General features: G+C 31.2%; 3 protein-coding genes and 1 long non-coding RNA gene across 4 annotated transcripts; 2 read left to right on the top strand and 2 right to left on the bottom strand.

Moving 5' to 3' along the window:
- Positions 1–1,984: 1,984 nt before the first annotated feature.
- LOC137826251 (D-3-phosphoglycerate dehydrogenase 2, chloroplastic-like) lies at positions 1,985–5,776 on the bottom strand. The gene is made up of 5 exons (XM_068632146.1): positions 4,820–5,776; positions 3,579–3,955; positions 3,162–3,272; positions 2,973–3,068; positions 1,985–2,880 (listed from the first exon to the last, which is right to left on the bottom strand). The coding sequence occupies exons 1-5, from the start codon at positions 5,442–5,444 to the stop codon at positions 2,209–2,211; spliced, it is 1,881 nt and encodes a 626-aa protein (XP_068488247.1). The 5' UTR covers positions 5,445–5,776; the 3' UTR covers positions 1,985–2,208.
- A 6,053-nt stretch (positions 5,777–11,829) lies between these two features.
- Positions 11,830–15,384, top strand: LOC137825948 (uncharacterized). Its single transcript, XR_011083383.1, has 3 exons — positions 11,830–12,057; positions 14,937–15,083; positions 15,179–15,384. It is a non-coding gene; the product is annotated as an uncharacterized lncRNA (long non-coding RNA).
- Positions 15,385–16,282: 898 nt separating this feature from the next.
- Positions 16,283–19,316, top strand: LOC137825940 (uncharacterized). Its single transcript, XM_068631753.1, has 2 exons — positions 16,283–17,391; positions 18,747–19,316. Exons 1-2 carry the CDS (start codon positions 16,633–16,635, stop codon positions 18,960–18,962), a joined length of 975 nt encoding a protein of 324 aa, XP_068487854.1. The 5' UTR covers positions 16,283–16,632; the 3' UTR covers positions 18,963–19,316.
- Positions 19,317–20,809: 1,493 nt separating this feature from the next.
- On the bottom strand, positions 20,810–25,953 carry LOC137825684 (shewanella-like protein phosphatase 1). The gene is made up of 10 exons (XM_068631421.1): positions 25,555–25,953; positions 24,708–24,808; positions 24,352–24,465; positions 23,868–24,080; positions 23,038–23,173; positions 22,759–22,934; positions 22,092–22,180; positions 21,921–21,990; positions 21,529–21,638; positions 20,810–21,171 (listed from the first exon to the last, which is right to left on the bottom strand). The coding sequence occupies exons 1-9, from the start codon at positions 25,760–25,762 to the stop codon at positions 21,552–21,554; spliced, it is 1,194 nt and encodes a 397-aa protein (XP_068487522.1). The 5' UTR covers positions 25,763–25,953; the 3' UTR covers positions 20,810–21,171; positions 21,529–21,551.
- Positions 25,954–26,447: the final 494 nt, after the last annotated feature.

Genomic DNA, 26,447 nt, shown 5'->3' on the forward strand with positions numbered 1-26,447 from the left:
TTTATATTATATATGTTATGTAATATATAAAATAAATTGTTTTATCTTATTTATTATTTAAATATTTTTTGTTTTTATTTATTTTATTAAGATATTTTTTAATAAAATATTGAGTTTATAATTGATTCTAATTTCACCTAATTAGTTATACACTTAACTTTCCCTTTAAATTTTCTCAATTTTGTAGAGAAAGTTTGGTGATAATATTTATTCATTCTATATTGTTTTACTCCCTTTTTTAACTCGTGCTAAATACGACATTTTTTCTTGATTATTGAATTATCTAGTTATTGATTAAATTATTCAATATAAAAAACCATATTATTGTTTTAGAATATTTTTTATCACTCGATTAAGTTAAAAAAACTAATAAAAATCAATTGTGATAATTGATTGTAAAAAGTCCGATATCATGAAAAAAAAAAGTTAAAGGAAGAAGACTAAGGTCCCAATATTTAGTGTTAAACTAGTATCTCAAATTATTACATTTCTACTCAAAATTCATCCTTCTGATATAATTTTAAAAAACTTGTAGGACAATTGAAGTTGCTGGCAACAAGAAAGAAAAATTAACAATGATTCAATAGTAAAAAAATGAAAACTAAATTCATAAGCAATTCATACCAAATATATATATATATATATATATATATATATATATATATATATATATAATAATATAACTAAACTATTTAACATATTTATCTTTGTCCATAATTGGAAAAATCTGCTTGTTATACTGAAATAAGTTAACAATTCTATTTAAATAATATTATTTTTCATATTGTATAATTTATTGGATATTTAAATTTATTAGTCTATATAAGTTTGTCACGACTTACATTAATTTTTTTTATTATTGTGTAAAATGTTTTATATATTAAATATGTCTAAATATTTTTATTATTATTTAATCAATATCATCTATTTACAAATATAAATATAAATTTTATTTCATAGTTTATTTTAATATTTTTTTCATAGTATATTTTCTTGTTTACTTATAAGAAAGAATGTATTATTAGTTTTTTAAGTTTTTTCATAAATCGTTATACTTATACTAAATCTTTATTTTTATAAAATATTAACATTTGGGATGGAAACACGAGTTTTACCTTACATTTTGACACCTGAAGAAAGATAATAAAAAAAACAATAAAAATATAATAATGAGATATTTTTTAACAAATTTAAGTTATACAAAGCTTATAAAATCATTTCAATACGAGCAATGATAACAATAATAATAAAATTATAAAAAAACTAATAAAAAAATAAACAGTGTTCTAATACTTGATATAAAAATAACAAAAAAAGCAAATTACATTTACAATAAAATAATAATAGAAAATAATATTTTATTAAAAGTGAATAAAATAAAATAATATTTATTTAAGGGACAAGAGCATGCTTGCACATGGTTCACTCTCTCCTAATGTCTAAATGCTATTATAGTAATCTTAGTTGGTATTATTTTAGTGTCTGCATTTAATTTTTTACTACAAAAGATGATGATGCAAGAACAACTAGGAATATATTTAAGTAAGCATATCAAATCTTTCTGCTCAGGAATAAATAATTGTGGGTTTCATTTAGGAAGAAATGAATCTTATAATCAAATATTTGTTAGAAGTTTTTCTTGTTTGCATGCTTAGATATTCATATCAACAAAACACAGTTGTCTACTTAACATTAACCTTTGTATATTATCACAACACTATGTTACAGGCTTTTCTTTGTACGAACTGGGGTGAAGATACCCTTTTGAACTTTATCTTTAATGATAGCTTTTAAAGCATCTTTAGATGAAAGCAAATGGATTGCTCCTATTGCTTTGGACTTGAGCAAGTTCAAGTTGGTACATTACATTATTGGAGTGAGATTCTCTACATAAGTTGTTGAAAAACTCAGAAGAAAAATAAAGGAAAACTCAGAGGTGCACACACTACTCACTAGCTGCAAACAGCTAGTTTTATTCTGAAAATGATCCAATCGAAAGCCAAAACAAAATATATTGCATCCACGATTAGTCCACCAAAATGTGAAAACAGATCTAGATCATGTTGAAATGCAAGTGCACTCGAGAGAGTAGCAAAAACTAGAGAAATTGTCAAAAAAACATATTCTTTTTAACCAAAGTAGCTATTTTACTTCTGGTTAAAATCCGTAGATACTCATTATTTATGTATATACCATCATTAGTAACTACTACAGCTTGAGGAACACGAACTCTTCAATGGCAGGCACGGCTCCAATGTTGTCAAGAGCCTGCTTGTTTGGTTCTTCATCGACACCAATAGCCATGATAGCCTTCTTCCTGCGAGATGTCCTTCCCACGCTCATAAAGCTCACATTCACATTTTGCTCACCAAGTATGTTTCCAACACGACCAATCATGCCGGGCTGATCCACCTGTCGGCACAGGATTAGATTCCCTTCCAAGCTCACATCCACATCGAAAGACCCCACACATGTCAGGTGAGGTTCACCAAACTTCACTTTACCATCAATGTTGATGTGACCACCCTCTGCTACAGCACTTGCAAATTTGGAGTCCACACCTGATATCTGTACCTGGATGGAATCAAGAGGCAGCTCAGAAGATGAATCAACAACCACTTTTTCCTCACTTATGCGAAGCCCTTTCTGCTTTGCTATGAAATCAGCATTCACAAGGTTCACAATGGTGTTTGATATTGGCTCTATGATGCCCTTTGTAACCATGGCTCGCAGAAGTCTTGTGTCCAAGTCATCTGGGCCTCTGGCTGATCGATAAACCACCTTCACAGATTTTATCCCACTTCCTCCAGAAACCAACTGCACAGCAAGTCTCCCCAGCTTCTCAGCTAGCACCACATATGGGGCCAATTCTGACAGCACCTGACCATCACAAACCCACCATGTTTTGTTTCATTGATTGAAGTTGCAGTGTAGCAAAGGAACAACAAGAAGGTCACATTCACAATTCTTACCTCAGGAGCAACCATAGGAGCATTCACAGCAGTTGCTGAGAGTTCCCCTTTCAATGCTCCTAGCACAGCCTCAGCTATTTCAATAGCTACACCCTCCTGATGAAGTATAATTGGTCAGGAGATGATGTATATATATATATATATATATATATATATATGCTACACAACAGATCTGAAGGAAAAACAAACCTGTGCCTCTTTGGTGCTAGCTCCAAGATGAGGGGTAACAGTCACATTCTCGTGTTGCACTAGCTTACTTTCTTTGGATGGAGGCTCTTCAGTGAAGACATCAAGAGCTGCCTGCTCCACATGCAATTTAGACAAAGTTAGTAACTTGAGGCACCCTTATGTGATACTCACGAGCCACATTGGAGAGACTCATTGAAAATTGAAAAAGACAAAACTTGTATGCATAATAATCCTTTAGAATAATATAGCTATTAAGAGTTATTTGTCTTTAACTCTAATCAGAATTACCAAGAATATTATGCATAATCTATTTGTGCAAATTACCAAGGTCAGTTTTCAATTTTGATAGGAGACACTTGTATCTATGTCTTACTATTGAAAAAGGAAAGAAAAAAAGGTTGCAGAAAAGAGGTTGACCTGAGCAACGACTCCACTGTCAAGGGCTCTAACCAATGCATCTTCGTCAATAACTCCTCCTCTAGCAACGTTGACGATGCGAACTCCCTTCTTCATCTTTGCAAAAGTGTCGTCATTGAAGACCTTGTTGGTGGTTGGAGTGAGTGGCATGTGGAGGGAGATGAAATCTGCAGTGGAGATAGCCTGATCAAAGGGCACAAGATCCACACCAATAGCACGGGCTCTATCAGCCGGAGCATAAGGGTCGTGAGCAATCACGTGCATGCCCAACCCTTTTGCACGCCTCGCCACTTCAGATCCAACTTTTCCAAAACCCATCACCGCTAGTGTCTTTCCAACCATAGAAACTCCCACATACTTGCTTCTCTGCCATTTTCCTGCAAATTTTTCCACAAAATCACTCTCAATGGGTATCCACAAGAAGCCTTAATAAAGGAAAATTTGTACCCCAACACACGAACGAGTCAACAATTAGCACACGTAACATAACATAAAACGTTTTTCTCCATAACTACCTCAAGCAAACACAATACCTAACTAATTCTTTCATGTCTCAACCAACATGTCCCTAATAAATTATCACTTCAAAAGTTAAAACATCCATTTCTATTGATGATCATTAGTCCAACAAACTTTATTTCCATCGTTAAATTCAACAGCTAGACAAAATTTGCATTTATATCAAACTTAATTAACCTCGAAACTAGTTTGTGATCAGTTCACACATATACAAAACTTAGTTAAATTACATTTTTCTAATAATGCAGAATTAATTAATCTACTCATAAAATGAATTACACATTCATAAATAACTTTAAAATTGTAAGAAATCTTGTATATAGAAATTTAACGAAATGAATTAAAATTACATTTCTTAAAAAGTTTTTGAAAATGCAAATATGGTATGAACAGATACTATACTGACCATATATACATACACTTTTGATCGAATTACCAATCAATATAAAGTCTCAAGAACACTGAATCATGTGAAGACTAGATATATGCAAATGATCTGATGAAAGTATGGTATGCTATATAACATATAGATCAGATTACAGCTTCACTTATATAAACTATTTTGATCGTATGACTAAAAATATGTATATAAGATTGATCTGATAAGTTATATATGATATGAGATGATCCAACAGAGGCAACAAAAAAGAAGAAAAAGAGATCTCTGAAAAAGGGTTGATGATGGAAGAGGAAAGAAGAAAGAAGAAAGAAAAGGAGAATACCAGCTTTGGTGGAGGCGTCAGCCTGGGCAATGTTGCGGGCCATGGCAGCGAGGAGGGCGATGCCGTGCTCGGCAGCAGCAACGGTGTTGGCCGTGGGCGCGTTCACGACGAGGCAGCCAAACTCAGTGGCGGCTTGCAGATCCACGTTGTCAATGCCCACACCGGCTCTTCCCACCACCTTCAACCTCCCTTTCCCAGCTTCAAACACTTCCCTCGTCACCTTGGTGGCGCTCCTCACAATCAAAGCGTCGCAGCACGAGATCTTGCTGCAGAGCTCCTCCTGCGAGAGGTCGTACGCGCATTCCACGTGCCCCATACTGCGCAGCACCTCGAGCCCCGCCTCTCCAAGTTTCTCGGAGACCAAGATCGTTGGCCTATCGCCCAGAGACCCGACATCCTCGGACTTCGAGCTCCGCACCGAGGTTTCTGTCGCGTCAGCCGTTTTCAAAACATTGTTGACCGCCAAGCAGCGCTTGGAGAGGTTGACATGGGAGAGCTTTCGGTAGATGGGTAAGTGGGTGGTGCTGCTGATGAACGACACGTGAGAAAGTTTTGACTTTGATTCTGAAGAAGAAAGGGTGAAGGATGAGGGAAAGATGGGTTTGGTGCAGGCAGAGGATGCCATTGATTCTTTTTTCTTTTTTTTTTGCTTTTTCTTTTTTTCTGCTTTTTTCTGTTTCTTTGATCTCTCTCTGTTCCAATCCAACAAAAGCGTTAATGGGTCTTTATAGAATGATGAATGATCGCAAGGGAGAGGCACTGAATTTTGTTGGCTATATATAAAGCCAAGAAAGAAGGAGGAGTGTGCGCAAATGGGAGATATTTCTTATGCACAGGGTTTGGTTTGGTGGTCGATTTTTCTCACACTGGATCTTAAACTAATTAACTTTTTTCTTTTTGCAGAAAAAAAATAAATAATCGGGGTAGGTGAGTGAGAAGAACTCCATCACCAATCATAACAAAAATGTCTATTTTCATTTCCTCAAATTAAATAGTAAATCAAAAACGATGGTCTCAGAGCATTTCTTCTAAATACGTCTAACTCATAATTTTCCTATATAAAAAAGTTAAAAAGTATCTTAAAAGAGGTTACCAAAATAGTAAAAACAAACTTACCAAATTTACGAAAAAACATGTTACTAGATGCATAATACATTCAAGGATCATCAATGGAGTTAATTCACTCCATTTATTGGCTATGTCATTGGTTTGAAAAACACACTCTCTCTCTCGCATTCGTCAACATAATGATCATGTACATTACTCACTTGATGCTTTTTTAAGTTTTTTTATTCCAGTGGCTAAACAATCATTGGTGAAGAGGTTAATTAGTGTGCGCAACCAAATTAGGTCCATTGATACACGAATCTTTTATCTTCAATATTTTTTTATTACAATGAACATATTCCTTGTAGATTTTACGAACCTGCCCAAACTCTGTTTCATCACACTAAAAAATGCTTTAATTTTGTTTTTTTAATTCAAAAGCACACGTCTTTCCATTTCACTGCTGAGTCAAACGTTCATATTCATGCTCGATTTTTTTCTTCCCTCTGGGTCCAGTACTGTTTTAAATCACAATAATAAAATTTCTCATCTACCAATAATTTCCCTGCAACACAAATCTGGACCGTAGATTATATTCTCTCTCCATATTCAGTGATCAATCAAGGACTAGGATTTTGCTACATACTTTGTCATGAAACCGTATGAGTTTGTTATAACTGTTTTACAGTGGTACAGTGATATTAGTTTGTTATAACTGTTTTTACAATGGTTATCAGTTATATATATATATATGATTAGTTGCGGGTTATTAATATCAATATTGTTAATGATAAGTTCAACTAATTTAGGTCCGGTTATTACACCATGATTTTTGTACAGTTGTTTATGTTTTATAGCGTTCTAGGTTATCTTTTGTCGGTGAGATTTTTACGTTGTTTGTAATTTATTTGTCTTTTGTGCATTTATTTTCTCTCTTGTGCTTTTTCCACATCATTTATAGCAGATTGAATGAATTTTGTGTAGCAGATGTATTATCCACATCACATGAAAGCAACTCCTGATAGCTATCATGAAAATTTAAAATTGGACCACTATATAGCATATTTGTAAATATATATGTAATAAATCACATAACGTAACATCCAGAGATATAAAAAATGAAGAAAAAAATGTAATAAAAGATTGATGAAAAATGAAGAAACGGATATGAGAAGAAAGAAAAGGAAAGTGATATATAAAAATATGATTTAAAAATAGAATTAACCTATTAAAGTTTGAAACGGTGGTGAATGATAGATCCCGTTTTGGAAATATAATAACATTTATGTAGCGCAGGGTGAAGAGTGAAAGGGTCCCATTTTAAAAATATTTGTGGAAATATAATAAATGGCACTAATTGTTGTTTGTGTTGTAAAGGAAAGGGTAGGGTAGGCGAGTTTCACTACTCTCACACTACTTTGACTCACTGTCCCATTGTTGTAGTAAAACCATAATTTAGTATTTTCTTTTCTCACCCCACCAACTATTTATAATTTAGGTTAAATCATTTTTCTAATTTAATAAATAATTTTAATTTAATTTTGTTTCTTCAAAAAAGCTATGAAGTATACTAATTAATACGTTGTAAAATTATAATTTGGTAAAACAGATTAGAGAAGTTGAACTAAATTAATAACGATAGAAATCATGGAACGAAATTCAAAAAGTTATTATAATAGTTAAAAAAAGACTATTTATTCTAATAAACTGTAAAATTAAGGAATTTCTTAAAAATAAAATGTGAGTTTTAATATGAAATATGGAATTTATGTTTTATTTTTCGTTTTCGTTAACTAATAAGTATATTTGTATATGCACTTTATTTATATATTGTCTAAATATTTATTAAATAAATTTTTATAAAAATAAAAAATTTAAACTAAAAAAAATAATATTAATATATTGTTTCAATGAATAATGGATAAATTATAATGGTATAAATATTAAAATAAAATAATAAATTAATTAAAAATATTTTAGTGTTTTAAAATAAAAATATTTCGGATATATATTGGTATTGTTTTTTGTACAAGTCAAATATTATGCATATTAAAAAAAAGTAAAAATATTATTTATACTCTATTAGAAAATGTCAAATATTATTCTACGTGGCTTTTTGTGATGATATATTTTTATCGGAGAAATAAGGGGTAAATTGATAAGAAATTTGAACTTTGAAGACGAACTTTGAAAATAAAGGGTTTTCACAGGTCAAAGTAAAAATAGGAGAAAAAGTTATGCCATAACTTTTGAAGTTCTTCTTAAATCCACGACTTTCTAAGTTTAAATATTTGAAATCTAGTTATTTAAAATATAAATAAATTAATGAAAAGGTGACACGTAGAATACTATAAAAACTAGAAAAATGACTTAAACAAATAAAGGTTTAGAAATTGTTTATAATTATAAAGTAATTACTAAACATATATATTATTGAGTTTTAAATGTATAACATCGAAAAGGAAGAGTAGTATAAAAGGATAATGTTAAAATGAAGGTATGATAATATAAGAAATAACACAAAATAATGAGTATCTCATTAGAAGATTAATGGTGCAACACCATTTTGTGAAAAATATAGTAGAAAATTAATGAAAGTGATTTTATATATGTACCAAAAAGACCATTAAATATTAAATTTTAACTGATTTTTATTATTGCGAAGAGGTAAAGAGGGAAATAAAAAATGTTAAAAATATTCTAAAAAAAAATATTAGAGTAAATAATATTTCTAAGAATTTTGATAATGTCATACATGTAGTCAATCTCACAAAGTGTAATAAAAGGTTGTTGTTGTTTTTCTTATAATATTTGATTGATTTCGACTGAATTTAGCTTTAGAAGAAAAATTATTATTTGATATATTCAGTTTCTCTAACCACGTGACCGTTAGTGCTATAAAAAGTTTATGAATATATATTTTTATAGTTACTTTAAATGTCTGTTTTGCAAATCTATATTCGAATATTTTTTTTGAGTTTTTCAATTTATTTCCATTTGAGCTGAAACCGTTGGAAATAAATTTAGTATTGAGCAAGTGCAGCACTAATTGAAAATTCACATTCGCAGGCACGTTCACATGCGTGGTGAAACTAACTTTTGAAAACGAGAACAAAAAAGATATCCATCAAGATTCTTTTTTACATATTTAAGACTATTTAGTTTACGAGTTAATGACTAAAATAATCATTAAATTTTATCAAAGTTTTCTATTATTTATACTTTTTCATTCAATTTTTTTCTTGTTGTATTAGGGTCTATGTAGCACAGACACTGACACGGACACAAACACGAAAATACGTAAAATCTCTGAAATGTAGGATACGGGGACACGTATCTATATATTATATAATTATGAATTATATAAATTGACAATAAAGATTTATGTGCACAAGTATGTTTCAAATTATTTTTTGGAGCAAAAATATGTTTTTCATTTATACAATAAAATTTGAATTTTAAAAAAATTACGGTATTTTTTTTAAAAAAATTGTGTTAGAATCGTATTAGAATTGTCAAAAATCTAACAAATACTTTTTGAATTGGACACTTCACGGATATGTATCCTATAAGTGTCATACGAGTGTTGGTATCCGATACTCGTATTAGACACTGACACGCCGTTTAAAAGGAGTGTGTGATACTTCCGTTGTTACAAAAATATTTATGAAGGCTATTTATAAACTAGAATAAAAAATGAGAAATTAAATAAAATTAGCATCTTAGTTTGTGTGATGTATTGGACGTATATATTACTTTAGTATAATTAAAATTTATAATAATAAATAATTGAAAGTTTGTTATATAACCTTCCCACTTACCTAATGGCATCAACATGATGCCATGCTCACATGACATGGGTATATATTTTTATCCCATGTTTTATTACTGTGCTCATTTAGTTTCTTAAATTTTATTTTGTCTACAACATCCACCCATTAAATTGGTATTTAGAAAACTAAAATTACTTAATTATCAAAAACGACGAATGAAAATACATAACTACAAGATGTAATAATATCTCCTCTGGATTTTAAATTTAAAATCTAGGTATTATAAAAAATTATCATTAAAATATGTACAAGAAACCTCGATCGTGTATAAAACCTCAGATTATAACGACAAAACATAGAAAAATGCAAGAAGATGATTAAATTGTGTTTTTAATAAATTTTTAAAAACTATCTTAGAAAACAATAATGTGTCGTTTATAGTTTTTAAAAGCAAACAAAACTACTAAACTCAATATTTCATAACATAAATGTTGAAAGTCTAGATATTAGAATATTTTATTCTTTATAAATGGGACAAATCTCACCTTATAAGTCAATTTTACCAGGTTGAAGTTATACTTAAAGTCCACTTCTTAATATGGTATCAGAGTCATTTAAAACATATCTCACCGAGAGTTTGTAACTTATCATGTTATCCGCTATTGGATCGTTATCGGACTACCTATAACGTATATTTTCACGCACGAGTTAATAGTCTCAGTGTGAGGGGTGCGTATTGGAGATCTTACATCTACTAAAAATATACTTTATAAATATTGCAAATCTCATCTTATAAGTCACTTTTATCAACTTAAAGTCTACTTCTTAAGAATAAATATTTAAAAAGTCAACAAATCCTATCTTCAAAATATATAAAACATAATTTTTGGTTAGTGTGGAGATAAAAATGTATATAAAAAAGGAAAGATTACAAATAATTTTATGAATAATTTTATAGGGATTATCAGCTCAAAACAACTATTTCCCTAGTAATTCCTAAGGGATGTACTTTTTTTTATTAATTTCTTCAAACTAAATGACGAATGTTCTTTTGCAACCTTGTACACATGAGTATTTCTTTTAACAACTAGGTCATTTTTAACTTACAAATAAAAACATTTACATAACTTTTAATTTTTTTAGCATTATAATCTTAGATTTAACGTCTTAGATGATGAATACTATAAGATTTTAGTAAATAAATAATTTGAAAGCATAGCAATAATAATGTTAATTAAATATTAAAAGTAAAATTATGATCACTATTTAGCTGATTAAGAACGAGCAACATATAATTATTAATTGCATGTGAAAATATTCTTCTTTATCCAATTTAAGAATCTTTCTTGACAAAACAACATTTTTTTCAAGATAAAGTTCATTTTATGGATATGTAAAGATAAAAGGAAATAACTCAATCCTTATCCCCAACACAAGTTTTGGAGTCATTCCAATTTTTTTTCAAATAGTTTTCCATTAAAAAAAAAAATTCAGATAGTCAAAACTTTATAAAAATAACCAAATAATTTTAAAGTTCATTGTTATTAAATTATCTTGAATTTAGTAAATACCTTTTTAACATCATTAGTTCTATTATTCATGGATTGATCTACCTGAGGTGGATTAGCCTCAGTTAACCTTTGATTTGATAATATCATTAATTTAACTTTCATCAAACGTATAAATCATAATGAAAGTAGACCCTGGAACAACACTGTGTATACTATACTATGTAATTCTATGAATACAAATTTAACTTAGAATATGTGGTTCAAACTCTTAGTTTGTGTTATATCGATTTAATTTCTCATAAAAATTTGTGCAAACACAGATATTAAAACTAAAGATAAAATAAAGCAAAATCTTCATAAAAATGAAAATCACCAAAGCAACTGTTCTAAAGTTGACAACTGTTTTTTTGTGAATGTCTCAGTTCAATTTTATTTTGCCTTCTTTCTGAGCAACACCGTTTCATTATTCATAAAAATCAGAGCAGAGAGAAGGGTCCAATAAGATTTTCTTGGTATTAGGAACCTCAAACAAAATCAAAAACTACCGACATCTGAATTGGGAATTTGAGTAGAGGCCAATATTGTTCAGATTTTTTCTTGGGATACATCAAATAAGATAAAAATATAAGATATCATGATATTATATTTATTTAGTTTAAAATAACCTTAAGATTAGGTGTTTTGTGAAATATTTATATATAATACATAATTTTTTTTATTTTATTTTGCGAGACACTTTGAGTTCATAGCTAGATTCTTTCACAATTTTGTGCATGAATGGTTTATCAGTCCCAAGTCAAAATTGGCTGCCATAAGAGGATCTGTTTGTTATTGAATGCAAAGGTGAGTTGTGATGGTGATGGTGATGGGTGATATGCAAAATCAAAATTTGGTGTTGCAGCTAAAGGTATGGAAATTTACATGTTAATTTCGTTTCATATGTTGTGACTGTTTGTGTCTAGTTCCATCTTCTCCCCTTGCTCTCTTGTTTAATGGCATGGAAAAAGTTCTTACTTTTCTCTCTAATATGTTCATTATTTGCTACTCTTGTTATCATGTCTCTAGTTTAATTTGTCATGACTAGGTTACTCTTAAAATTTGATCCATTTTGTTATATGCATATTTCATGTAATCTATCTTTAGAAAAGAAAACATTCTCTATTAGAAGTATACCATACTTTTTTTGGTTTTTTTTTATCATCATAGTGCTATTTTTTTTTAATTTTTCTTTTATAAAAATGAGTTCTTTTTTAAAAAAATAATCATATTTAGGATAGTCATGTCAATGTGAAATAGTACCTTGACACAATTTTAGCCATGTCAATATGAACTTATGTCAACTTGACACAACTTTGATAACGTTAACTTGAAGTTTTGCCAACTTGACACGACTTTTTACATCAATCTGAAATCATGTCAAGATGACACGACTTTAGTATTAAATGTCTGATGATGATGAAGTATGTGATCATATGTCTAAACTTTATTTGAACTTAATGTCAAATTCTCATTTTTATTTGTCATTACAATTTTATTTTATTCAAAAAAATGTTTGTGGTTGCATATGTAAAAAAGGAGAAGTGGGAAATAGAAGACACATTAAAGAAAATCATAGCTGGTGGATGTATACATAAAAACAGGATGTGACAAATAGCAAACATGTTTATCCAACCAAATGAGCCCAGACTTTTCAGTAACATGTTGCAAATATAAAAAAGCTGGTGGCGAATAACATTATTCTGTGTCAACCGAATTAGCCAGGAATTTCAAGAAAACGTGATGCACATATAAAAAATGGGCTGCAAATAGTAAAAATGTTGGCCGAATTAATGAACGAAAATAGGGTGCATAGAAAACGGGTGGCAATTAGTAAAAACATTGGGCCAAATAAACGGTCCAGATTAAAAAGAAATATATGAGGTGTACATATAAAAAGCGTGTGACAATTAGTGTAAATGTTGGGCCAATTGAGTAGGCCCAGATCTTTTACAAAACTAAAACAAAATGCTATGTATAAAAAAACAGGGGCACCACATCGTCACTAATTCACTTTTGCTTCCACGCTTCAATTTCAATTAAGCCCACTAATTTTGAGTTACTCCAAATGTGGCTAGTTAATATTCAAAAAGCAAAATGGGACGCATCAGTTGTTGTGCACATTTTTGCAAAAGGCCTTTATAAACAAAAGTGAGTTTGCCATTAACTTTTTTTTTTACAAATTTTTCTTCCAACATATCAATTTCAACATGCACCAAATTTATTACTAAAATGACAAAAATGTTTCTACGAAATAATGAAAATGATGACAAGAGAATGTGGATAAAAAATACTTATAAAATTCTTTTTCTGGAATACATTTCCAGATTTATATTTTTGGAACACATTTTTAAATTTTGAAAATTCTTTTATAGAATGCATTTTCAGAGTTTGAAAAATTTGAAAGATGATAGTATGCAAGTTGAAATTGACATGGTACAGGAAGAAGAATTTGCCTATGTTTTTTTCTATGGAAAGTGAGTGAGGATTTTTCTTTTGTTTTTTCAAAATAGATTAATATGAAAAGAGAGATTATAAAACTCTGTGAATGTGGAATGCAAGTGTGTAAAGGAAGAAGACGAAGATGTATGATGAGAGTGTGGAGTTGCAATAGACATTACAGTGGAGAAGAATGAGAGTTTTTAGAGGCTCCAAACCTCTTGCACGAAGGTTTTCATGGAATTAGCAACTAGTTTATTGAAAACTGCCCTTGCCTGGGAAATTTGGAGCTGATACAAGAGTCTGAATCATTTGCAACACTCACAAATAAAGCAGTGATGCTGATAACCAATTACAATTGAAGTGATGTACCAAATTTATTATTCTATTAACGTGATTATAAATCAGTGTGGAAGTTAACTCCAAAAAGTATTATAACCCCACTTTGGGTTATGTTTTCATCATGAACAATACAGGTTTATATAATCTAGAGAGTATACTGGGATAGTTAGATTTACAGGGAAGAAAAGGAATTGATCATTACAAACATAGTTTCTAGATTAGCTCTATCTTATGAAAGAAAAATATGTGTTTTTGTTTAACATCTTATTTGACATATGTTTTGAATTATTTGAATTATGTACCATAATATTGCATTTCACAGTATTAATATGATCTTCTGCTGGTTTTAAGACCGTATATTTCTCAAACTCAGGAAATTGGTAGGGAAAATATATCTTTAATTATAGTTGAAATAATATTTATTAAGAAGTAGATTTTAAGTCTAACTCAATCTTATAAAACTGATTTATAAAGTGACACTCATTTATAAAGAATGAAATATTTTAATCTCCAATGTGAGATCTTCAATAATCTCAAAAGTGTTTGTTCTTATAAAGTTAGATCTTGTCTATCAAGTTTTCTCTGCACTACTCCTCCAGTCTCTTAGTCTTTCGGCTTATTAGGATAAGATCAGATCTTTTTTATTAAGTTTCTCTATCCTACTCCTCCAGTCTCTTAGTCATTGAGCTTGGCGGGATAAGGTCTGATCTTGTCTATCAAGTTTCCTTTGTCCTATTCCTCCAGTCTCTCAGTTTTTCGATTTGACAAGATTTATTTACAAAGAGATATTTCAACGATAAAGTTAAAGGTGAATATATTTATTATGTCATGTACGTAAAATCAATACAGTGTCTAATCTCAAACTTTTGATGGATTGGTAATTTGCATATTCCTATACTCTAATTGTAACATAAATGGCGCAAATATAGTATCCATGTTCACTGAAGTCAGTTTTTTTTGCATCTACAGTTAACACAGTTGTAGCATATACCTTTGCAATGCCCTTTTCAAAATTGGCTTCTCTTTCACTTTAGCACTTATTCTGATATAGCAGAAAAAATGTGTAATATTATATGAAAAAGAAGAATTTAGGATCTCACAATCTCTCAAATCAAGGTATCTAAACTCCCCCTTGTACTTGCTAGAAACAGTTTTTATTTATTGAATATAATATACGAATGGTGTTTCTGTTGAAGTGGATGAAGATGCAGAGTCTCTGAGATATTGAAATTGCAGAGGAACAACAGAGATGAATGTAGCTTGAGTCATTATATATATAGAAACTTCTGTAAATAAACCATTTTATTAGTTTACTATTTTTCTTTATTTTTGTTGCTGTTATATATTATCTATTATTTGTTATGTATTTAGTTTTCTTCACTATTTTAAAAATCAGACTGCACCAGTAGTGATTTTACTTCTCTGTATCTAACGAAATTATTTGTTTTGGAATAATTGGTACAAAATCAGTCAAAATTAGTCTAAAATTAAAATTTTGTATTTTTAATTTGACCTAAAGATTAAAATAAATAAACATGTACATTTAAGAATTATACATATATTCGAATTATATTATCAATTATTATTAATTTTTTTTGTCTTATGAAACATTCAATTTAGTAATTTATAATAACATATAATTTTTCTACCTTAATCTGTTATAATTTGATATTATTTTAATATAAAAATTTAATTACTATGGATCGAATCATGATTTAACCACTATTGAACCGATATTTTTGTTCCAATTCAACTACTAATTCACTTTTAAAAACTTTGGCTCTTTTTTTTTCCTTTCTAAATATTAATTGATATTTTTGTCAATCAGTTATTTTCGTTGAAGAAAATATTGTTTTTTTTTCTCCGAGGAGGAGTAAATTGTGATATTTTCAATTTTTTTTACACCTAATCTTCTATCTTAAATTATCTAATACCAGTATATGTGGTGGATTTAAATTTGGGTTACTTTCAACGTGGTCCATATAACATGATTTATTTATTTTTATGTATATTTGTATATAAACATGAAACAAAAATTACATTATACATAATTTTAATTTTAATTTTTTTTATGATATATCATAAAAACTCGTTTTCAACAGATAGGTTATAGGAGACTAATTTTATAAAAAACAGTTCAAACTATGAAAACAAATTAAAAACGATAAAGGTTTGAAAAAGGATAAAATTGGTTGATAAAGATGAAAACAAACTTTTTAAAAGATAAATAAATATAATTAAAAAAGATAGAAGATGACAAATAGTACCATAGTTTACCAAACAGTAAAAAGATTTTCCAATTAGGTGAACAATACAAAAGAGAAACAAAAAAAAAACAATTTCCCAAAAAATTGGAACCCTAACCCAATATATGTAATCGAAGTTATGAAAGTAGAAGAGATACAAAGTCCTGTACGCAATCGTTTCAATTGAATCGAGACTCCATCTTAGACTTCCCAAAGCTCTTATCATCATCGCATTCCCAACTCAGAAACTGCAAAGAAAGTAACTTTTTTTTCTCTCACACTCATCAACTTCCCAATTCGCTGGAACAACGATTGGCAACAACAACCTTTTATGACGCAAAAAGCCCCCAAAACCACCTCGTACCCTAATTACTTTAATTTTTAATTTTTTCGTTTTTTTGGGTTTTTTGGGTTCTTCAATGGCGACGGATGCTAGGGCGAAGTTCCAGAACGCGGATTTCCGCCCAGATTTTCACGCGGACTTAACGGTGTCAACTCACGATGGTCTCCAGTTCTGGCAGTTTATGATCGCCGGATCCGTCGCGGGCTGTGTTGAGCACATGTCGATGTTTCCCGTTGACACTGTTAAGACCCGTATGCAGGCCTTGGGCTCCTGCCCGGTCAAAACCGGCACGGTCCGTCAGGCCCTAAAGTCCATTCTCCAATCGGAGGGCCCGTCGGCACTTTACCGCGGTATCGGTGCAATGGGCCTGGGCGCTGGCCCGGCCCACGCCGTCTATTTCTCCGTCTACGAGACTTGCAAGAAGCGGTTATCCGAGGGGAGCCCTAACAACGCCGCCGCGCACGCCGCCTCTGGAGTCTGCGCCACCGTGGCCAGTGACGCCGTGTTTACGCCGATGGACATGGTGAAGCAGAGGCTGCAGCTGGGGAATAGCGGGTACAAAGGGGTTTTGGACTGCGTGAGGAGGGTCATGAGTGAGGAAGGGTTTGGGGCGTTCTACGCCTCTTATAGGACCACCGTGTTGATGAACGCGCCGTTCACCGCTGTGCATTTCACGACCTATGAGGCTGCGAAACGTGGCCTCGTGGAGGTCTGGCCCGAGAGTGTTGACGATGAACGGTTGGTTGTGCATGCCACCGCCGGTGCTGCTGCTGGAGCCTTGGCTGCCGCAGTTACGACGCCGCTTGATGTTGTCAAGACTCAATTGCAGTGTCAGGTATAGTTGTAATACTGATTACTGATATTGTTGTTGTTGATATTTTTCAATTTTCACATTTCCTTACTCGTTGTAGTAGTTTTGAACTATAGGAGTTTTTGCTTACTAGAGTTTTGAATTGTTTAGTGCATGGCTTTAAGGTTTATTATATGAACAATGTGACTGTGGTATGGAAAATGAAGTGGATTGTAGTATCTTATTTAATTCAAGAGTCTGGCAATTGCATTTGAACGATGCTAGGGTTTCGTGCATCACCTTTCCTATAGGATTCAGTATATTGAATAATATGGATGCTTACAAAAAAAATGTGGCTGTGGTGTGGAAATGAAGTGGATAGCAATATTTTGATCGTTTGTGTTACATTTCCTTTATTCCATCTGTGTGCTTGCTAGTATGAGATAGTAATGTTGGCTTATGTTTCTGTATTGTTAGTTTCGTGGTATGTTCTTTGTGCTTCTTTGGCATTTTCGTATGCTATTCTTCTACCGCGACTGAGGCTCTGGGAAAAGTCAATCCAAAGGAAAGTAGTCCTGTTAAAACTGCGGGGGAACATTTTGCACTAAGTATAGTTTAACTGTAATTTTGGATTTGGTTTTTTAGAAAGTCAAATGAGTATGGTTGATTCATGTGTCAACCCCACTTGTTAGGATAGGGGCTTGGTGAGTAATGGGACATTGGGATCAAAATGCTGCCTCAGATGCTCCATAATAAGTTGTGTTGTGCTCTTGGGTCTGTTTTCTTATGACTGCAGAGAGTTTGGGCAGCCTTGTTGTCTTCCTCTATCTAAATAGAACAAAATGAAAGTGGATGCCAGTGAAATATAGAGCTTTAATCAGACAAAAGGAGTTTTAATGACCGATTACAATGGTTGGAATTTCTCCGAATGTTTCTTTCAAAACTTGTTGCATTTTTTGTTCTTAAAATGGGATGAGTTCTTTTTTACGATTCTACAATCATATGTAGATCGAGGAGCCAGCAAAGTCATGTGTAGATCGGCATCCTTTTAAATTTATATGGGGATTATTATGTCATCTTTTCACTGTTTATATGGGGATTATTTTAAGTTTATAAGGCCACACACATCAGAGGAACCTGATAATTTCAAGCAAAAATATGTTCCAAATTGAATTGAGGTTTCTGCACTAATGTCATGAATTTTATTATTGTTGTTGTTGTTATGGTGTAATATGGTGCTAATTAAGTCCACACTTTAACTAGAAATTGATTGTGTAAGAACTTTTATTATATGAATTTGATAAGCTTTTTTGAAGATGGTGAAACAGGATCAATCAAACAACAATTCTTTTAATCTTTTCTTTTCTTGGATAGTAACTTGACATGGTTAATATTTGCAGGGTGTCTGTGGTTGCGATAGGTTCAAAAGTGGATCAATTGGGGATGTTATTAAAACAATAGTGAAAAAAGATGGATATAGAGGGCTCATGCGAGGTTGGATTCCAAGGATGCTATTTCATGCTCCTGCTGCTGCTATTTGCTGGTCTACATATGAAGCTGGAAAGTCCTTTTTCCAAGATTTCAATCAGCAGAAAGACACTGGCACTGTTACCTAAATATCAGAGTTAGAATATTCATCATTCTTCGCTTCCATTATTGATGATTGTGTCTGTCAAAATCGATAAAATGGCACAAATGGGGTGAAAGCAAGCAAGCATTTGAAGTTCTGCGTTCAAACCCCAAATAATATACAGAAGACATCGGATTAGCCTACAAATGGAGAACTTGCAGTCTACACATTGTTACTTTTAATTGTGATTTTCCGCCGGTTTAGATTTTTTCTACAGAACATTATTCCATGGAAAGGCCTGTACACCATTTTTGCCTTAGTTTCGTGCAATTGTAAGTTTTAATTATGTGAAACATTATATGATATTCTGAAATTTAGGGATTTCATTTCCTCGCTTAAATTATTATTTGTTATCTCCATCGATTCCAACTTCAAGTTGTTCCTCCATAAATTGGTTAAAATGGGGAAAACTGAGTTTTAGTTGTTGGGATTTAGATGGATAATAAGAAAAGTAGGAGTACAAAAATGAGAATGTTCAAATGAATGGCCAAGCATATTACAAAATATAGACTGCAAATAAATGTTATTCATGAGTTTCTCAGTCTAATAACACTTATTTCTGTGTACAAAAGCCATCTTAATCAGGGATGTTTTAGCTGAAGAAGAAAAAAGTGAAATATTAAATGGCTGATAAATTAATTATGCAAATTGTTTCTCGTGCAACAAACATTAATTTTAGAAACGGTTTGATTCAATTTGTCTTGTATTTGTTTTTGACAAATTAAAAATTGAGGTCAGTATTTCTTAATAAAACCAAGGAAATGCTCCCTCCACCATATCAATTTCAACATGCACCCAATTATTGAAAATAACAAAAATACAATAGCCTTAAATAAAAAGAGGGTGTAAATAAAAACTACTTTCAAAACCTTTTATCCAGAAATATTCTGAATTTGATATCCGGAACACATTTTTGAGATCTAGAAATTTTTATCCGGTATTTTCTATTTTTGTTTTGAATTTTTTTTATCCAAAATGTATTTTATTTATTTATTTTTGAATTATATTTACTATTCTAGATTTTTAAATCCGGATTAAGGGTAATTTTAGAAGTTTAGAAAAATAATAGGGTGCAGAATTGATATGGTGCAGGAAGAAATTTCCTAAAACCAAACTGGACGATGCTCACAGCCCATTTTGATTTGCTATTAAGATCAAGGAATTTACTTCCTGTACTCCCATTTTTAACCTACACTACCATAATTGAGGGAAATGACCGAGTTACTCTGTCTGCTCCTATCTCGCTGCATCTCACCGCTGCCACCGCCACGCCATCACAATAAAGTTTTTTCTAGAAAACAAATGTGTTCTGCAAAGTTTTTTCCGAAACACAATTAATGTGTCTTGAAAAACTCATTATAAATGTAAAAAATTCTATTATGTAAAATTTGTTCCGGAATATATTATATGTCTTCTTTAAATTTTATTTCAAAAACTTTATTCTATTTTGAAAAACGTTTTATAATGTAATTTATGAATTTCCAAAAGTGTGTTCTGAAATTGATACCGGACGAGTAAATATTGATCTCGATAACCGACTGACGGTATTAAAGAACATTTTAAAATACATAATAAGTAACATTAACGAGAGTTATAGTAATATTTAATGAGTCAATTCATATTTGGAATCGTTCAAAATCATTTAAGAAACACTTCACAGAAAGAAATCAATTCTAACCATTTAAACTCTGAAACACTTATTAATTCATTTGAATGTTTTGGTTTGGTGTAAGAACACCCTACAACATAAAATATACCCATCCATTCCAAAACAGAAACCAAATACTGTAAGAGGTAAGTCATGTAAAGAGTGTGAAACAAGAACAAACATCATTAGGCAGAGAACAAGCAGAGGTGGACTGAGTTAATGTAATTAGTGATAATTCAACTTATTCAGAAGTAGAATGTACAATATTTGGATTATTTTATCCTCCTCCTTTTTCCTTCTTTCCCCTTTTGCAGATGCTATTTTTACCTTTCTTCAAGCCATTCACAAAGATTACATCTAACTGGAAACATATCAATATCTGGCTTGGAATTTCTCTCAGGATTTTTTTTTGGTTGCCAAAATTTTTATACTGATCCTGTCTATACAAGGTCCATGTGAATCAAACAACTGATAAGTGACAGAAATAGGATAATGGGTATGCATAAATTTGCCAATGTTTGACTTCACTAGCTGGAGCCCCTACCTCCTACAAAAACACAGAATTAAATCACTAATGTGCTAAATACTTCATTTTCAAGACATGAAATTGAACCACAACTATAAAGTCAACTACTATATTTCATTCACATGAATAATTGCACAACTATAAGAACAACCACCACATGTTCAAAACAACTTTTCCAAAATATTGATTATAACAGCTTAAAGAATCAACATGAACTATATATAAATTTAAGAGTCGGAGGGAACCATTATTTGGTGGGAATTTTCAACTTGCAAATGCTACATACCAAAGTATATTTTCTATAAGTAACAATTAATTACTTTCAAATTTTCTATTAAATCAGTAACACAACAATCAAGCATCTTGTAAACAATATACCTGTAAAATCATTTGTTTGTCCCTTATGTATATGCAGCAGCTTGAAGTTCGCTGTGTCTGTCCCTTTTGCACCTTATAACTTTTGCTTGATTGTCTATAATTTCTAGAACCTGGAAAATATGAACTCTACTTTAAAATCCAAAAGTTATTTTCTGTCAATAATGATCAAAAAGAAAAAGGAACTGTCAACATGATAAACTGAATTTACTTATAAACTGTGGAAATTAGTGAGCTCAGTGGAAGCCCAGAAGAAAGCTTGAGAAGAATGTGATTGTCTCTAATAATATTTAGTACATAACCAAAGTATTCAAATCCTATTGACTCCACCCACATAAATTTTTTAACTGAGGGATATAAATAATAAGTACATTATGGTCACGGATTTGTTTTACCTCTGGTCTTGAATTAAGAACTCCACTGGACATTCCAACATCTATACGCCATATGTTACAATTGTATTTACTGCAGGAATCAAAGAACTGGTTTCAATAAATAGAATATAGTATTTTTACCGTTTCTGTTAGCTCGAGGTTGTTTTAATTTGAAGAGATATCTTCTCTTACCAATTTACACCTGTAGTTTGAGGAGTATGCCCGACCACCATTGACTTAGCACCAACTGCTTGCAGTGTCTCGTCAAGAATGGAACATACCTGGAAATCAAATTTAGTTTCAAAATGTCAATCCATGTCAGCTTGCAACGGAATTCCATTTGCCTGCTAAGGATGTCACAGAACAATGGGACATAATTTAAGAAACATTTGACAAAGCAGTACAAAAGTCCTCTTACTAACTTAAATCTATTCTGACATTTTTCAAACTAATAAAAATTGTTGTGCAAAGATGGAGTCAAGAAGCTTGTTTTCAGGAATAGAATTTTGTTTTTCTGGGTATGTCAGATGACCATTGAAGACATGAAACAAAGTTGTGACTTTGATGTACTTTGTAAAGATCCATGTTTCTCTAAGTAATAGACAATGTAATTCTCATTAGTTAATTACTGTTTTCTTCTTCCAGGTAATATCTTTGCTGCATCATTATATCACTTTTTTTACTGACAGAGGTGTTTTGTTATCATATTTTAGAAAGGAAAAAAAGAAAAAGGGGAATTGCACTAACCATAAAATTTTTATAGGGAACAACAAGGATACTTGCCATCTTTTCTATTAATCCCTCATATGATCTTTGTACTAATTACAAAATAGTATTACAATGCCATCAATATAATTACCTGTTTAGCCTCATAGTCCACTAAATCTGGTGCGTCTCTTGAATATAAACGATTCCAAACAACACTATCATAACCCCTAGTGGCAATGAAAGGCCTTTTGAGAGTATTGTCATTCTCATACTGACCTTTCATCCACTCAGACACTTCTTTATTCATCCTCTCTAAACCATATGCAACTACAGGAAACAAAAGGAAGAAAATATAGCAATACAGCATATAATTCTCAAGTAAAAAATCCATCTCAAGTTAAACAAAATCAAAATGGCAGAAAATATTTACCATGGTGAGGAAGAAGTCCACCATGGCAGAAGACCCAGTCATTGACCTTAAGTACAACAGCATGCCTTGCAAGCTCACGTGCAAGAAGCCCACCGGGCCTAAAGAGGACTGATCTGGCTATGACTCCCTTTTGCCTCTGTCCTAATAATTGGAAAACTTCATCAAAAAACAAAGACACGATATTTCTTTTTGAAATAAGAAAACTTGTCTTGTACTTAAAAGGTGACAAAGTATTTATATACAGATACAAGGACATGATCATATAGCTCTTTAAAATCATTTAAAGTGAGCTTAAAAGATCTCCTTTAGTTTAGTTTTATCTAATTACAAAACTCATCAAGTAAATTAGTTAATTATTCTATTATAATTTAAATCCTTTTCCTTTAGTTTATCATGCACACATGCCTGAAGAAAAAGCCCTCAATCTGTAAAATTTACATGTTATTGTGTTTTCACCAAACAGTTTAAGCTTTTAGGATAGATGGATCATGAATTGGTATGAAAATCTTGTAACCATGTGATCTAAAGTTGCCATAATTTTAGCATAGCTGGTTTTTGAAAAGTACTTAAGTTTTGGAATTCTTTTTTTCTTTATGTTTTTGTCTAGTATGTTGATGTGTTGATTTTGGGGTACGTATATATATATATATATACACACAGACACACATACAAGGTTTAAAGAGGTTATGCTTGATGAAAAATAAAAATAAAAATAAAAATAAAAAAAAAAAATAAAAAAAAAAATATATATATATATATATATATATATATAATGACTTAAACAAGAATAAGTACTTCTGAAAGAAAAATGGCACAGAAATTTATAGTACCTCCAATAAATTCCAATGTCCCCAATAACCTTTTGACATTGTTCGATCTTCTTTCCACCTTTCAGAGACATTAACCCAAGAAGTAAAAGTTTGTTCCCAGTCATTTTCAGAACCATTGATATATTCTAAGAAATCATTAGACTCATCAAATCCTCCAGAATCGACATATCTGAAATCCCCTTCCACATTCATGGTCTCATGATTTCCATTTACCTAGATGAAGCAAAGTCAGTTAAGGAAAGTTACTTCAACAGAAGATAATAGAAAAATAATGAATTGCTTTCTTCAGAGTTTACAATCTTCTACTTAACTTAACACTTAAATTTAGATGAAGATGGAAGGAAAACCATGCTATAGTGCACTTAGATTTTACAATATCCGAGGTGATTTTGACCATAATATTAAGATATTAGAGATATTAATTTGAATGCTTTTAATTCTGTATAGCAGTAGCTGAAACTTTTCAAAGTCACAAATGACAAACCTGAAACACAGCTCCACCTTTTGCTTTTGCCTGTTTATCCAACGATCGCAGCAAGGATAAGATGGCAATTTCATCTTCACCTCGATCTAGTATATCTCCAAGTTGAACCAACACCTACGGATGAAAAAGTAAATTCATATGTTAGAATCTCTTAATTCTGTGATATTCCTTTTTTTCTTCTTACTTTTCAACTTTTGCTAGAAATGCAGATAGTAGAAGACAATAAAGATTCTCAATTTCATCTGTACAAGTTGAGAATTTCATAAACTTAGTCCTTTTCTACTACAACAATAGCATACAATAGAGGCTACTGATTAAAACTAAGAGCAATCTATTTTTAGAAACGGTAAGCATACAGTTTCTCCACCAGTCCACAAGTCTTGACCATCAGAACTCAACACACCGGCCATTTCAAGAGCAGACCTGGCTTGCTTAAGATCTCCATGTAGATCTCCAACTATGTAAGAAAATTAGCTTCAATAAGACATAAATAACACATAACATGGAATAAATATTAAAACAAGGTTAGAAAACGATAAGCAAGAACATCAAGAGGACAGAGAGTTAATCACACGACACCATCCAGCCATCCAGCTCATAGAAACTCTTCAACACTTTGATTTTGAGAATTTACATTAAAGTTCCACAATCTAAGGTAATAAAATAGAGAACAAAATTCATACTACAAAAGTCAATAAAAAAACTAGTGGTAACTAATAAAGAAGTGCATTTGTATATAGAAAAAATAGGATCCATCAAGAAACTCTAAAACTGAATAGTGAAAACATTATGAATTTATGATATATGAGGTCAACAACACTTCAAACCTTAACACAGATAATCATTAAGCTGCAGTTGTAATTTTGTTTTAGTCCAAATGATCCACATTAACATTTTTTTTTTCCATACACAACACACGATAACAAGAATAAACACAAAAACCATATATAATGAAACTTAGCAGTTCACATTCAAACCAACACAAGTCAATATATAATCCACATTCTAACAACCCAAATGAATACATTCCAAGCATTCAGCCAAAATTATACTTTAAACATGACTACAGTGGAAAGCATTTACATTTCTTTTTCTTTTGCTAACACCGACAAACCAACAAGGCAACTATTCACGACTATGCTAAGCATACAAAACCAAATAGATCAATTCCACAAAAACAAAAAGGGTATAAGAAAAGCAAACCAGCAAGAATTCTGCGACCCGGAGCAGAAACAAAAGTTGGGGGGTCTCCACTGACAACAATGGGTTTCAAGGCACCATGATTGTAGTTGTTGTCGTTGTTATCAAGAAGCAAAGAAGGATAAGAAGAAGAAGAAAGAGAAGTTTCTGTAGGCTTGCGAGGAAGAGAAGAAGGTGGAACTGGAAATGAGTTTAAACACAGTGATGCCATAGATTTGAAAGATCATTTGGTAATTGGTATGTTATGTTGCCATTGATTACACTACTTTGAATGAAACCAGAAAAGACACTGTTTTGTGACACAGAAACATCCTCAGCCAAGCATTTGGTATATGTGTTCCTTCCCCGTACGTGGGAACTGACAGAAGATAAAGATAGCATTTTTATGTGCTTGCATTCTAGCTTCATACTTTTTTCTTTCCAATTTTTAGCTAGAAATAAATGTTTTTGGTTCTTTATCTTTTTAAAAAAAACATTTTTTACATTTTAAAATTAGTTAGTTAGTATTTAAATTTTTAAAAAATAGAAAATTTGGTTATTTTTTGAAGTATATTCTTCGGTTTTAAAGGAACTCAATATTTTATTATGATATTATTTAAAAATAAATTAAATGTGACGTAAAATCTAAATATTAATAGATATAAATGTGGCAGTGTTTGTTAAAACTGCCGGTTGATCAATTCAGTTTTTAAAACTATAAACTGAATTAAATGCTGAAATTATCTAAAATTTATTTATACACTTTAATTAAAAAACAAATACTAGTTTATATTTACATCTAGCACTCTGAGAGATTTATGTTAAAGTATAACAAATTTTAGTTATATTGGAATTTTCTATTTATCTTTGAGTTATCTTTTAAATTGTAGTTGAAGGTAGTGTGAATTATTTTACAT

This window comes from Phaseolus vulgaris, chromosome 8 (assembly GCF_000499845.2).
Source record: "Phaseolus vulgaris cultivar G19833 chromosome 8, P. vulgaris v2.0, whole genome shotgun sequence".
Taxonomy (NCBI): domain Eukaryota; kingdom Viridiplantae; phylum Streptophyta; class Magnoliopsida; order Fabales; family Fabaceae; genus Phaseolus; species Phaseolus vulgaris.

Bases quoted from the DNA above. Each gene is read 5' to 3' on its own strand.
- LOC137826251 (XM_068632146.1), bottom strand. From the start codon at position 5,444: ATGGCATCCTCTGCCTGCACCAAACCCATCTTTCCCTCATCCTTCACC. The intron at 3,273-3,578 runs GTCAACCTCTTT...CATGTGGAGCAG, and splicing joins ACAGTGGAGTCGTTGCTCAG to GCAGCTCTTGATGTCTTCAC. The intron at 3,069-3,161 runs GTTTGTTTTTCC...ATACTTCATCAG, and splicing joins CTAGCACCAAAGAGGCACAG to GAGGGTGTAGCTATTGAAAT.
- LOC137825940 (XM_068631753.1), top strand. From the start codon at position 16,633: ATGGCGACGGATGCTAGGGCGAAGTTCCAGAACGCGGATTTCCGCCCA. The intron at 17,392-18,746 runs GTATAGTTGTAA...TAATATTTGCAG, and splicing joins AGACTCAATTGCAGTGTCAG to GGTGTCTGTGGTTGCGATAG.
- LOC137825684 (XM_068631421.1), bottom strand. From the start codon at position 25,762: ATGGCATCACTGTGTTTAAACTCATTTCCAGTTCCACCTTCTTCTCTT. The intron at 23,174-23,867 runs GTACTATAAATT...TTATTAGGACAG, and splicing joins GACATTGGAATTTATTGGAG to AGGCAAAAGGGAGTCATAGC. The intron at 21,991-22,091 runs GTAAGAGAAGAT...TGATTCCTGCAG, and splicing joins CAAACTACAGGTGTAAATTG to TAAATACAATTGTAACATAT.